The 13,717-nt window shown below is 51.3% G+C and overlaps 1 protein-coding gene across 1 annotated transcript in view; it reads right to left on the bottom strand.

Annotated features, from left to right (window-relative positions):
• The window catches only part of Otof (otoferlin), a 92,264-nt gene that overhangs the window by 53,891 nt on the left and 24,656 nt on the right, over nt 1-13,717 (bottom strand). Inside the window, exon 3 of the mRNA XM_085691208.2 lies at nt 5,283-5,371. Coding sequence (XP_085547334.2) covers nt 5,283-5,371 — 89 coding nt within the window. The remainder of the gene's footprint in view (nt 1-5,282; nt 5,372-13,717) is intronic.

The following is a 13,717-nucleotide window of genomic DNA, read 5'->3' as shown; positions in this document are numbered from 1 at the left end:
CCCATCCCACCCTGAGACTGGAAGATTGTTGCCCTGGGAGACAACAGGGTGTCAGAAAGATGCCCTCATGTGGTACTTCCATCTGAACCCATGGAGAACACATACACCGATTCTACAGAAGCACAAAAGGGCTTCAAGGCACACACAGTATATAAAACCTGGATCTGGGGACATGTGCTGCTTGGAGTTTGTAGAGGAGGGAGGTGGAATCAAGAAAGGGGCCAGGGACTTAACCAATCAATGACAAATATGAATGAGGTGAACTATCAAATGGATTCTGACACAGACAGGCTTTCTGCCTATAAGATACTAAGGGCTGTGAAGGGGGACACTGGTTTTCTTTTCCTAACTCTGGGGTTAGGAAGATGACTTAATGAGTTTAACGTTTGCCTTGCAAGCATGAGGAACTGAGTTTCGATCCCAAGCATCCATGTCTTTTTATAAACAGGCAGGAGCTATGGTGCTTGTCTCTAATTCCAACACTGAAGAGAGTGGAGATAGGAATCAGTGAGCTCCAAGTTTAGTAGGAAACCCTGTCTCAAGAAATCAGGAAGATGCTAAATATTGACCTCTGGCCTACACACACACACACACACACACACACACACACACACACACACACACACACACAGAGAGAGAGAGAGAGAGAGAGAGAGAGAGAGAGACAGAGACAGAGACAGAGAGACAGAGAGAGACAGAGAGAGAAGGCATACATTTGTATACCCATGTGCACGTAAACACATGACTATGTATGTACCCCCAACACACAGTCCTCCCAGCTGTGTCGAGTGCATGGTGGATCCAGCAGTCAGGGACGATTATGAAGTGCTTGCCTCCTAAGCTCAGAGCCTCATTGAGTTTCTCATCTCTGAAGGCAAACTGTCCACCATGCTAAAGCTTAATTGGTCTTTTAGATTCTTCCCAGAGAAGCTCTGTAGAAGATCCTAGCTCCATCTTGGCTTCTGCTTAGCTTGCAGATGCACATGGGGCTCAAGTGCTGGGCTGGGCCCCAGGAGATCCTAAGCCATCGCTGGGGGTTTCAGGTCCACCTTTATAAAGAGGAGGGACAGGGCGCTGAGTTTGGAAACATCACAACAGTTCGCAGTGGACAGGAAATAAGGCGCTGGCTTTGTGAAGGCCTCGACTGTTATGGTTCTAAACCAGTGGTATACATGGAATCTTGGGGGGAACCCCCTAACTCCTCGCAGAACCATTGTCACTGCCAGTATTCAGCATTTATCAATTTCCACAGTGTAAATACTCATAGAACACCCAGTTTCAGTATTCTAATGGGATAGAGTCTAGAGGAGCCCTAGAGCGCCTGCTGGCCGGAGGTGGTGGTGGTGGTGGTGGTGGTGATATGTCCCTGGGCACGCGTACTTCCACACATCCAGGTGATACTGTTCCTACTATTCGGGTCACACCGCTTGTCTGTCCCACTCTAAGCCTTTGCTGTCAGGCTCTTCCAGCCGCTGTCACCCCACTCAGCCAGGCGACTGCTGAGTGCTGGAACCTGGGCACATTTGTTCTCAATCTTAGCCGCCCAAGAATAGTCAAAGAAGGTCCCTAGGCTCCACCAAGGTGCTGCAATGTGACAAACACCCCCCAGGGGGCAGGAGGGAGCCATTCCCCTGCAGTTGTCCCGAGAGCTCTGACGTCTTCTAGATCTCTTTCACATTACAGTCTGAGATCCTAGGCTTGGGAGGGGCTTGGGAGGGGAGCTTGATCTGCAGGAATCCCTGAAATGGCCTCTCTACCAGGTTTTCAAGCCTCTTCCAGACACAAGGAAGACAGTGACATCAGTACTAACACGGCAGTAGGTTGCCCCTGCTAGCCCATGCACCACTGCTTGTGACACACAGCCAACCAGCCTCCTGGCAACTTCCTGGGACAAGCCCTATGTACATGCAAACTGTCGTTCCCTCTGGAGTCAGACAGATGTAACTTCACCAAGTAGTCGCTCGGGGGGATTCCAGCACCTGGCCGCTATGTGAGTCTTTCTAGTGCTGCAACCTCTGTAAGTCTTGTAATTTTTTTTTTTTAATTCTCTCTAAGGTATCGATGCCATCCACATCCCCAGATACTGATGTGGAGGTATAGCTCTATAATACCGCAGCCCTCTGCATCACCACCTCCTCTGCCCGCGATTGTGGTGGCCTGCCTTCGGAAGGTTCAGCCAGGGCTGGTCCTCTCTGGAAGCTGGGCTCTGGGAACAGATCCAGGTCGTCCCTGATCCTTTAAGCCCTGCTGAGAGCCAGGGCCTGTTGGTGACTGAAGGGAGGTGGGGTCAGGACACTAGGAGCTTGCACTCTTAAAGGAAAGAACTTGCCACACACCCAGGGAGGGGTGGTAGTGGTGGTGGTGGTGGTGGTGGTGGTGGTGTGTGTAACCAACAGCTCCCCCTTCCTCAAATAATAAGCATAGATAAATAAAACATAGAAACAATAACTTTTGAAATGGACAATTAATCTCAGTAAAGAATGTTCTGAACCTACTGTCTGGGCCCTTATGTCTCCTGAGCAGCTCACCCATTAGAAAGAGGGGCCACAGAGGAGCCTGGGAGAAGCGGGATTCTCAGGTAGGTAGACAGTGGGGAGGAGGTCTCAGGTGCTGATGGGTCCACAGACTGACCACAACAGAGCGGCAACTGGGCACCAGAATCCTGTCAATAATTTACCGTCTTCCCCTGGGAGCCGGTATCAAATGCCCGGGGCTCAGTCCGGCTTCCACTATGCTGGTAGCTTCTGAATTATTCAGGGCCTCTGGCATCCTTGGTGGAAGGAGCCATTGCCCCTTAAAGTCCTGGTAAGGCTATATGGGATGCATAAAATCTCATCCTAATGTCATATTTTCATGGAAGCCCCAGGTTTATTGAAGGAAGCCCTGGTTCTGGGTGGCCACACACACTTGGGGAACTTGTGGTCCCTGACTGTCTCCTTTCTACCACGTCTCTACTTCCTGGAAGCCCCTAACACCACTAGGTAGAACCAGGTAGGCCTCTACTTTGACCCTAACTCTAAGGCAGGAAGTTCTGAGTCCCACTTAACTCTAGTGCCTTGCTCCTAGGTTGGCCTGTATCAGGATGGGCCTATGTCTCTTTTTCCATCCTAGGCCTTGGTCAGCAGTAGCCTGAACAGTCTCTAAGTCCCCCTCCACTAGGTATCATGTGACTTTCCTGCGTGCTCTTCAGTGGCGAGAGGGAGAGCAGGGAGGGAAGGGGGGAGGACACAGTGGGGGATTCATACTTCCTCTGTCTTCCCTCTTCTTGGCATTTCAGGACACCTAAGATGGGCATTAATACCTGGAAGATTCACTGTGTGGTTATCCATTGCACCTAAAACTTCCAAATCCTTTGTTTGTAGCAGGAGTCCGGATGGGGGCTCTCTGCACTCTGGGGTCTGTCTGCTCTGGAAGTCTCCCCTGGAAGGGATTCAGAAATCTCTTCCTCAGTTTCTTCCATCGCATTCAGATGCTCTGGCTGCTGGGAGCTACGGAGGTTTAAAAGAGGAGGTGGAAGATGTACATCCCATCTAGCTGTTCCAGAGTCTTCTCACATGACTTCCACGTGCCTCTGAGCCTCAGTTTCCCTTTCTGCACAGTGAGGATTTTACTGCTGGGGTCTTCTGATTCTGTCTCTCCTCTACATTCACTCGGTCTGCTTTGGGTCCTTCTCTTGTTCCTGCTTCTCCTGGCCAGATTAGTCATGGGGTGTCTCACACCAGATAATAAGGCCATGCTTTATTGTGAGGGTCTCTAGTGGGATGCTTTTCCAAAACTTTTTTGTGGTTCTAGAGGAAGCTGACTGAGTGATGTGATCCCCTGGAGACAGAGAGAAGGCCTCAGTGCCCTAATTGTATTTTCTGTGGTCCTGCCAGCAGACCAAAACCCCACTCTACAAGGGGTCTATTCAGCTCACCTTTCCAGGGTTGGCACTCACTGCTTCCTGAGATAGCACGGGTGTTGGAGAGTACCAACTCTTCCAGCTGTTTGCTTTCCTAGTGATACAGCCTGGTCCTCATGTGTCTCTTCTCTTCACACAACAAACAATTTCTTGAGGACAGGGACTGTGCCTTGATCCTTCATTTTAGCAACCACTGTGACTAACATGGTGGGTTAGTAGATGGGTAGGTGAATGGGTGAATGGATGGATGAGTTGAAGTGATGAAGGAGATGAATGCACAGGTAGGACGCATGAGTGGGATGGGATGAATGGATGAATGGAAAAACAGATGATTGAATGAACAGACAGTTTGGTGAGCTACATGATCCTACAACTTCTTCGTGAAGCTTGCATCTACTTGCCATAAGGAAAGAATTAGTGTTCACCCCAGATGACCACAGGTGTTACCTATTAATGTTCTTTACAACTGACAGCAAAAGAGCGGACCCTTTGCCTACCCTTTTGAGATTGTATTTCTTCTCATGTGGCCCACTACACTCCCTTCCCACTGCTTAGTCCCTTTAGAGCCTTCCTTGAACTAACACTGCCACACCTTTTTGGACACCTTGCAGTTCAGCCATGATCTCCTGTGGGTTACAGAGCAGCAATTCAGTTTTTACCTCAAGGCAGAGTGTCTCAATTTACTTAGGTTCAGCCACCATTCTAGTGCCTTCCAAAACCTGTGCATCACCCACAGAGCAGGGGTGACTTCGATTGATCTGCTTGTAGGATAACACTCGAGGTGGGTGCATTTCATTTACAGACTGGAAACCCCACGAGAGCAGACATCTCTCTCTTTAGTATCAGTTCCGTTCATGACATACACTTTGCGCTTTATAAGTGTTTGTTGACTGAGTGAATGAATTCATCATTTCATCCCACAGTTGAACTGAGACAATTCTTATCTTTCTCACACATAAGCACAGAGAGCTCAGAGGGGTTCCTTTGCCTGCTTGGGGCCACATATTAAATCACTGGCTCAAGGGTCCTAAACCACAGCACTGAACAGTCCCTGTTAGGCAACTTTACCGTCAAGATCACAGGATGTAACAGTCATTTGGCTTTTAGCATCTCTGATGGGCTACATCCTTCAGTCTGAGTAAGGAAGAGCTCAAAAAGAGGCAAATGTAACTTTAAAAGGGCAGGGGATTGAGGGTGGACAGGAGGGTGAGCTGCTCTTGGTTGACAATGGTTGCAAGGCCCAGGGCACTTTGAGGATACCAAAAAGAGCAAGATAGGTAGCTCTGAGGCCTTGAAAGATGGTTTCAAAGTGCAGGGTTCTATTGTATGTAATCCTAGAGAAGTCTGAGTCAGGCTGGCCCCCCGCCCGCCCCATGCTTACTTATTGCTGAAGACTTTGCTGTAGTTGAAAATCTGGATCTCCAACATCTCATTTCTGTCGATGCTGCTGGCCACCGGCCACCGGAATGTCTGCGGAGAGAGGAACAGCTGTGGCCTTGGGTGCAAACAGCAGGGCGGTGATGAGTGATGAAATGGGGCCTCCTAGCAGCCAGGGTGACCCTCACATGGGCCAGGCTCTCCAGGGACAAACCATCCACACTCCCACTCAGTCAGTTACCATAGCTGCTTCCTATGGAGGGTATTGTTACCCATTCCTCATTCAAAGATGGTGCTCAGAAAGCTTTGGCAAGCTGCCAAGGTGACAGGATAAGTGATGTGGGGGGGGGTCCTAGGCCTAAGAAGGACTTCTGACTCCCAACTCTGTGCTGCTTCCACTGCCTCTCAGCTCCTGTGAGCGCTGAGAATGGCGGGGCAGCCAGGGTGGGTGAACTCCAGGGCAAACATAGCCGGTGGGGTGGGAGATGGTTTCAGGATGAACTGATTGTGGCAGTGTGAACAACACAGGCTCATTTGGTGGCTCTTCCATGTGGTGAGGGTCAGACCTATGTACAGTCCGCCCGACTTACTCTTCCTCCGTTCGCACCCCCGGAGACATCTCTAAGCCAATAGTAACGATGAATTAGAAACTCAGTGGGTTTTTCTTTTAATGCCCTACAAGTGGCAACCAGGACCCCTTGCAGCTCCTCAAAGGAATCGTCTCTAGGGAAAGCCAACGGTGGGCAGAGCTAGGCTCTTCCCTAGGGCTCTCTGTCGTTCCCGTCCTCACCTAGCTTTTCTCCATTTGGGGGCAACAAGGACAACTGAGGAGGAAAGAAAGAAGAGAGAAAGAATTCCATCTTGTGTGCAACATTTGGGACACTCTCTAGAGAAATAGCTTGTAGCCATCCCCCTCAAGAATGGACAAGTTTCCACAGACACCTGCCTGACAGGGAGCTGATGGCCGGCTAGGCTCCCTCATCCCCAGAGACCCTACCTTCTGAGCAGGGAGAGAACCGGCATGGCTCTGTTAGTAAACACAGAGTTTTTCTTTCGTGGGCCTGCCAATCCACTGCTGGACTTCCTTCTCCCAGACTGGGGACTTTAAGGGCTTGGGCTTACAGGTCTATCCTGACTGACCAGTTTAACACCCCCCCCCAACTTCATGTCATCTCTTCTTAGGCCTAGCCAGGTCCCAGGGAAACTGTGCTGGCTAGTTTTATGTCAACTGGACACAAGCTAGAGTCATCAAAAAAGAGGGAACCATTAAGAAAATGGTTGTAGGCAAGACATTTTTCTTAATCAGATTGATGAGAGAGGGGCTAGCCCATGGTGGGTGGTACCATCCCTGGGCTGGTGGTCCTGGGTTCTATAAGAAAGCAGACCTAGGAAGCCATGGGGAGTAAGCCAGTAAGCTGCACTCCTCCATGGCCCCTGCATCAGTTCCTGCCTCCGGGTTCCTGCCCTGTGTGGGTTCCTGCCCCAACTTCCTTTAATGATGAACTTTGGTCATGGCGTTTCATCACAGAGATTGTAACTCCGACTGAGACAGAAACCCTGATGTGAGCCGGAGAGGGGCAGATGTCTAGAGATTGGTGCGGCTCCTGGCAGCCATGTTTCACCATAGCTTCTGCTCCTGTTCTCTGGTGCCTGAGGCAGCTCAGCTCAGCTCAACTCAGCTCCACAGAGAATGTTTTCTAAATGAAGTTGCTCAGACGAGACTGCAGGGAAATCAAGACTTTCCACAAGGCCCAGCTCATTAGCCAGGAGCCGATGGGAGTGCACGGAGGGCCTGGAGAGCCCTTTGAGCCTGGGTTTCCAGGGATGAAGGCGGAAGAGCTCAGGTTCCCTTTGTGGGCTGTGGGTAGCTCCCGGCGCGGTTAAGCAAGGAGGAGTGGGAGAAACAGGTGGCGGTCCTGGAAGTGGCACCCTCGGAGAGGAAGCATTTTTTAGATGAACACAATGGCAAACAGTGTGTCACTTGGGGAAAGTGATGAGGGGAGACAAGGGGACCCACAGAGAGAAACTGCCGGCCTCTGCTTGTCTCCCACTGGGGTGTAGTTCAGTGGGTCACAAGAGCCGACAGTACATAAAGGCCTGCCTCTCTGTCTCTGCCTCTGTCTCTGCCTCTCTGTCTCTGCCTGTCTCTGCCTCTCTGTCATGTCTGTCTGTGTCTCTGCCCACCCCCCATTTTTGCTTTTCCTTGTTTCTGGCTCTACATAGCTGCTTTTCTTGGTCTTTCTCTGCTTCTGTCTCTCATTTCTCCGTCTTTGTCCCTCTTCCTCATGGGTTCCATTCATGGTTATCTGTTGGCATAATTTCTGGAAACATTTTGAGGCCCCTGATCCCCAGCTTCAACACGGATGGAGCTAGAATCTCTCCGTGGGATCCAGGCTCGGTGTGGTGCTGTGTGAGACCCTCTGACACACTGTAACGCAGTAAGGAGGCTTAACCAGAGGTCAAGCAGATGTTGGTGCCGTGTTCTGGACTTCCCAACCTTCAGAACAGCAAGCCAAATGAACTTCTATGTTTTAGGAATGGCCCTGTCTTGGCGATTTTGTTATAGACACAAAAGACAGACTAAGATGGATGTCTGCCTCACAGGGCTGTCGCAAGAATCAAGCGACATCACACAAGGGACAGGATGTTCTATGGAGAGAAGCGCTGCAAAAACGAAGCCATTATTTGTCTGAGCTTGTTTTCCTCCTGTAGGGGCTTTATACACGGTGTAGCCAATATGTCTCCCTGGCCCTTCTCGGCCCTGCTTCTGCCTCTCACACACTTCATCGGCCATGGTTTTTCCATGTCTCACATCTCTTTCAAACCCTGATTTCATTTTTCATTGTCTCATTTTGACCATCATTTCCTTAAAAAAAAAAAAGATGCAGCGACACACACATATGCTGAGATCTGCTGAGAACACGGCCAGATAAGGTGGGAGATTTTAGGGGTTTGGGAGCTCCCAGGAGCCATTGCTCACCAAACCGTCCCTGACCAGACAGTGCTGCTTAAGAAGGGAAAGAGTTCTGAGGTGATTCCTGTCTCAGTAGCAATTCTCAGGGCATTGCTCTCAAGCAGTAAGCAAGGCTCTGGCAACAGAGCAAAGATGCTCCCCTGCTGAAAGGGGTTGAGAGAGAAGTGTCCAAGGGCACAGGACTGGTCTGGACCGAGGCGGGTCTGAAACACTCGTCTCCAAGCTTAGTGCAAGGCTTTCTCCCTGGCGCTGGGCTGTCTCCTGAGCCAGGGAGAGCAGTGGGACCTGTGGTTCTGATGATCAGTTTAGATCGCCAACTGCAAAATCATTTATTGATTGAGTGTGGACCACCTGTCAGGCGCTGGTTGCCACTTGTCGCATAGTGTACAGTTTTACCACACTTCCCAGAGAAGGAAACAGATTCAGGATTTGTCCAGCTTCATCAGCAATGTAGCTTATTAATGAAGAGGTAGACTGTCTGGGTTCAAACCCTGGCACTGATATTTAACAAATAAGAGACCTTGGATGGGTTACCTCACGTCCCAGCTCTCTGATTTATAGAACTGAGGCAACATTACCTCACCTTGTCTCAGGCACGAGGCAAACACCGGGGAGCTGTGACTCCGCTGTTATCAGGGGTGCCCCGCCTCTGTGGCTCCCAGTCCTCCTCTCTGCTTTTTCCCTGTGACTTTCTCCCCTATCATCTCCAGCTGGGGTCTGTGCTGCCTCTCCTTGAGACTAGGCTGGCCTTGTGGCTGCCTTTCACCAGGAGAGGCTGGCAGACGTGATGCTGTGTGGCGCTTAGACCTGGAAGCTTCCATTATTCGTTGTTTTAGAAATCGGTGATACAGAAGGAAGTCCAGGCTGTGCTGCTGGAAGAGAGAGGTCCTAATGGATGTGGGGCCAAGAGGAGAAGACAGAAAGGACCCATATGGGTGCAGTGATGCTCTCACAGCTGTCCAGCAGAACCAGATGGTCAGCCTCAGAATCAGAAGGCACAGTAAAGTGAAGATTTTTGTCAGTCCCTGGGTGGCTTGTTACACAGCAGTAGGTAACCATGACATTATCCAATGCTGCTTGTGGCTCTCCCTATCAGGTCTGAAGATCACTTCACACCAGCAGCAGGGCTGGGATCCATGTCCCTGCCTTGGTCTTCACACACACATACACACACACACACACACACACACATACACCACCCCCCAGTTCTCTTGCTCCTCTCCTCACTATTGGTTCCCAGAATGTCATGATGACCATTCTCAGGGCATTCAGAGCAGGGGCAGAGCTGAGGCGTGGGTATCTGTTCACTGTCTCATTGGGCTTCCCTGCACCCTTTACAGCACTACAGCACAGGTACCCATGAGGGGATAGCGGGAGTGTGTTCTTTGGGGGTAGCTGAGGCTGGCCAGGCTTTTGGCATAGAGCCAGAACCCAGGAAGTGTCAGTTAATGAAGCCATTTTTTAAAAGTGTTATAATGGTGCCGTTTGTTCCAGGAGCTGGGCAAGGTTTGGTTCCTTGGTGATAGACACTTGAGGGCTGCAGAGGTTTCTGGGGACATAGGGCACGTCTCCAGCCTGGGCAGCACTAGCAAAGTCTCTTCCTGTGGCCATTGCAGCTGAGGGTGGTGGCTTTTATTTATGGAAGTGTCCAGAAAAAGTGGTTGCCTGGAGGTGGGTCAATAAAATCCAACTCACCATGTAACATCCTGTTCCATCAACCCCAAACCTGGGATCCTGACCTTGTTAGGGGAGCAGCTGAGCCAAACATCGCTCCCTCAGATGTCATGAGCCACCACACCCCATTCAGAGGCACCAGTTTGCTGAGCATCTTCTGTGTACCAGATCTGTGAGCAGCAGGCTCCATGTGGGATCCGGGATGCAGGTGTGCAGGGGTTCAGGGATGCAGGGATGCAGGGGTACAGGGTGCAGGGGTGCAAAAATGCAGGGATGAATGGATTCAGTGCTGCAGGGATGGAGGGATGCAGGGGTGCAGAACAAGGGTACAGGGATGCAGGGATGCATGGGATCAGGGATGAAAGAATGCAGGGGTGCAGGGATGAATGGATGCAAGGGTGCAGTGGTTCAGGGGTACAGGGATGCAGGGGTGCAGGGATGAATGGATGCAAGGGTGCAGTGATTCAGGGGTACAGGGATGCAGGGGTGCAGGGATGAATGGATGCAAGGGTGCAGTGGTTCAGGGGTACAGGGATGCAGGGGTGCAGGGATGCAGGATGAATGGATGCAGGGGTGCAGAGGTACAGGGTGCAGGGATGCAGGGGTTTGGGGTGTTTCCCACCCCTGGGATATACCTAGATGGCTCTGAAGACAAACTGTCCTGAAACAGCAGCATGCGATGAGACTGTCTAGGAGCTGGGGGCTGGGTACTTGTGGTGGAGGAAGGAAAGATGATCTCTGTCTGGAAGAGTCTCGGGAGCTCCCTGAGTGTCTAGTTGTGACCCACTTCACCAGCTCCAGGTTTAGGCTAATGTGGCTAGCAGTGGCGGAATGCAGTGTTCTGTATCTTATCAATCTCAGGGTTCTGGGACTCCACCGAGCTCCCTGACGTGTGGGAAGATGACCTGCATCTTCCCCAGCTTGCCCACTGACTAGGGGTGGAATGGCCTATCAGCAGGTTAGCATCCTCCAGGCACAGGCCCCCATGCATTGGGGGGAAAAGTTGAGAGTTGAGGGTTCTCCATAAATATTTGGAGTATAATAGAAACAGTCCTGGGAGACAAAGGACCTATTCTACACTTGCCTATGGAAGTCTCAGGGAGCCCTTTCTCCCTTGAGACCTCCTCTCCTACCACTAGAAAATTTTGCACCTTGACTAACTGACCTCTAAGGCACCTTTCAGTAACTGTCTGTGCCTGGCCTTCTGCTTATTCTAAAGGCCAAGCTGAGGGCCTGCCCATACCACTAGCTCAGCTGAGCACTTTGGATCTGGACCCAGGCCTGCAGTTACAGGTGCCAGGCTAGCAGATGTCCATCCCTTTCTTTCTTTTTTTTTCCTAATGTTTTTAGCGTTGCGTGTTAGACCAACGACGAAGAGATGGCACATTCCTGTCCCCTTGGAATTCACAGCCCATGGCTTCCAGATGTAAACAGAAGTGGGCTGGCAGGCCCAGATCCTTGCTCAGCCATTCCCAGCCTGAGCTTAGAAAGCCCCTAGATCATCTAGCTTTGTGAGTACTGAGCACCCGAGGGAAGGGCTGAATCATTTATCTCCCTTTCAAGTGACCCTGGGCCCTGGAATCAGACAGACTAGCATTCAAATCCTGGCATGGCTTCTTGTGACCCGGCATGATGTCTCTCAGCCAGCTATACTCAGGCCAAGCTCTCTCCCCTTAGCATTGTTGAAGTGGTGTGGTTACTTGGGGGTGGGAGAGTTCACACAGTGCCAGTGTTTAAACCAAAGTAGTCAGGATTGAGACAGACTTGGTGTGATCCCCCTGCTCTCCTCCCTAACCACCCCCCCCCACCCCATTGCCTCCTGCCTCAGCTTCTTCGGCGCTACCAGCACAATGAGGGATCTCGGGTTCCAGCCCCTAGGAAAGGGGACACCTCCGGGCTCTGTTTCCATTGCTGTTGGAGGAGCATTGTTTTTCTTCCCGCTACCTCCTGCCCACTCAGGTTGCTCAGTCCAAAGCCATTTGTCTACCCATGTCAGAATCAAGCAGGCACCCCTCCCTTGCTTGGACTCCTTACCCTAGCAGAAGAAGCACAGTTAACCTTTTTGCCTTCATTTCGTTTTCCTAGCCTTACAAGGCAGCATGCAGGGAGGAACCCCTCCTCTCGTTTTATGAAAGAGTCCAAGACCCAGAAACATTGTCTCATGAGAGATTTAGAGCCCAGGTCTACTGACTCCCAGGCTCCCCAAACTGCGTATCTCTCTCTCTAAGCCAGTTCCTGAAAGCCCTAGGCAGAATCCAGGGACAGAAGAGACCCTTGGAGAATTGACAAGGGTTTCTTCCCCAGACCTCAGGTTGGTTCCATCAGGGATAGCCAGAGGAATGTAGGGCTTGTCTACCTGGGGCAGGGATGGGTCTTCATGGTCTCTCTGGGGCTCGAGGAGTTGCCCCTCCTGCCTTCTGGAATACACACTAGTAAACAGGCTAGAGGAAGGAGAGGAAGCCTGACTCACTTGGGCAAGCCAGTCAGAGTCTTGAAGCTTCAGGACAGCCTTTTGTTGCTGTACCCAGAGAGGTCCTCAAATCTAGTCTTGGTGGTGTCCACTTAGAATCCTGGCTTGGCCACTTCCATTCTGTCACTTTGTAAGGGGACATTCTCTGGGCCCGGGTGCCATCATCTACGGGTTATTATGGAAACTAGATGGAGAGGATGGCTCAGAGAGTATTGGGCCACCCCTGCCCCCACACCCACAAGTAACAGTGACTCTCTCTTAAGTGATAATCAGGAACTTTATGGTCACCAGCCCTATACCCAGAGGCCAGAGAGCACACTGGCAAGGTTCTCTCTGTCTGGCAGTGGCTCTTGGATCCTGTCAGTGTCTGCCATAGCTCCCTGGCTTCTGCCTCTCCTCTGTGGTCACTGAACACTGTCCCAGAGACAGCCCGATGTTAAATTCCTATACGGACCATCTCGGTCCCTCCCACTAGCTCAGGCACCCTTCTGACACTCAGACTAGGCCCCATCTAGATGTCCAGTGGCATCAAGGACATCTTTACCTGACCCGTGTTGGCCTGCTCTGGAAAGAGGAAGGACACGGTGATTAACTTTGAATGTCGTGTGTTATCTGTGGCTCAGGTGTCCCGGGTGCAGTGCATGGAAAGGGGCGGTATTGTCCTTGGAAGGGGCATCAGGTTACTCACAGCCTGGGACCTGGACTGACAGGGCCCCTAGGAGTCTTGCTATCGGCCCTGGGAAGGCAGGCCTGTGAGAAAGTGATCCAGAGCCCCTGACTGAAGAAGGGAAGTGGGAAAGGGAGCCACCAGGCTGTGCCGGGGGGGGGGGGGGGGGGCGCCTAGGCTGCAGTCTCGTGATGGCAGGGTCTCTTTATCACAATGGCCCCTCATTTTGTTTGTTGTCCAGAGAGACTGCATGTCCATCTCCAGCATGTTTGACAGATGTGGCAACTGAGGCTAAGCCAAAATTAAAAGCTGCACAGCAAGGAGGCAGAGAACACAAGAACAGAATGCTCCCACAGTATTGGTGACGAGTCCAGCTGTCCCAGGGCAGAGGGGCACACCCAGTGGGGAGGAAATGGACTCGAGGCTTCATTTCTCCTGGCTCTCGTTCTGGGTCTGAACTGCCAGCTATACCATATGGCGCTGGCCCAGGAGGAGGAAAAATAACTGGTTTGGGTGGTCCCTCAGCCTGGTGGTTCAATTGGACCTCACGTCTGCCATGGGGTTCTTTTTAACACACAGCCAGACATGAGAAACAAACACCAGGAAAAGGGGCATGCTGTTCTGGGGTTGGGTGGGAGGTCACATTGAGCTTCA

This window comes from Myodes glareolus, chromosome 6, assembly GCF_982192425.1.
Source record: "Myodes glareolus chromosome 6, mMyoGla1.1, whole genome shotgun sequence".
Classification (NCBI taxonomy): Eukaryota; Metazoa; Chordata; class Mammalia; order Rodentia; family Cricetidae; genus Myodes; species Myodes glareolus.
This window is presented reverse-complemented; position numbering and strand designations above follow the sequence as displayed.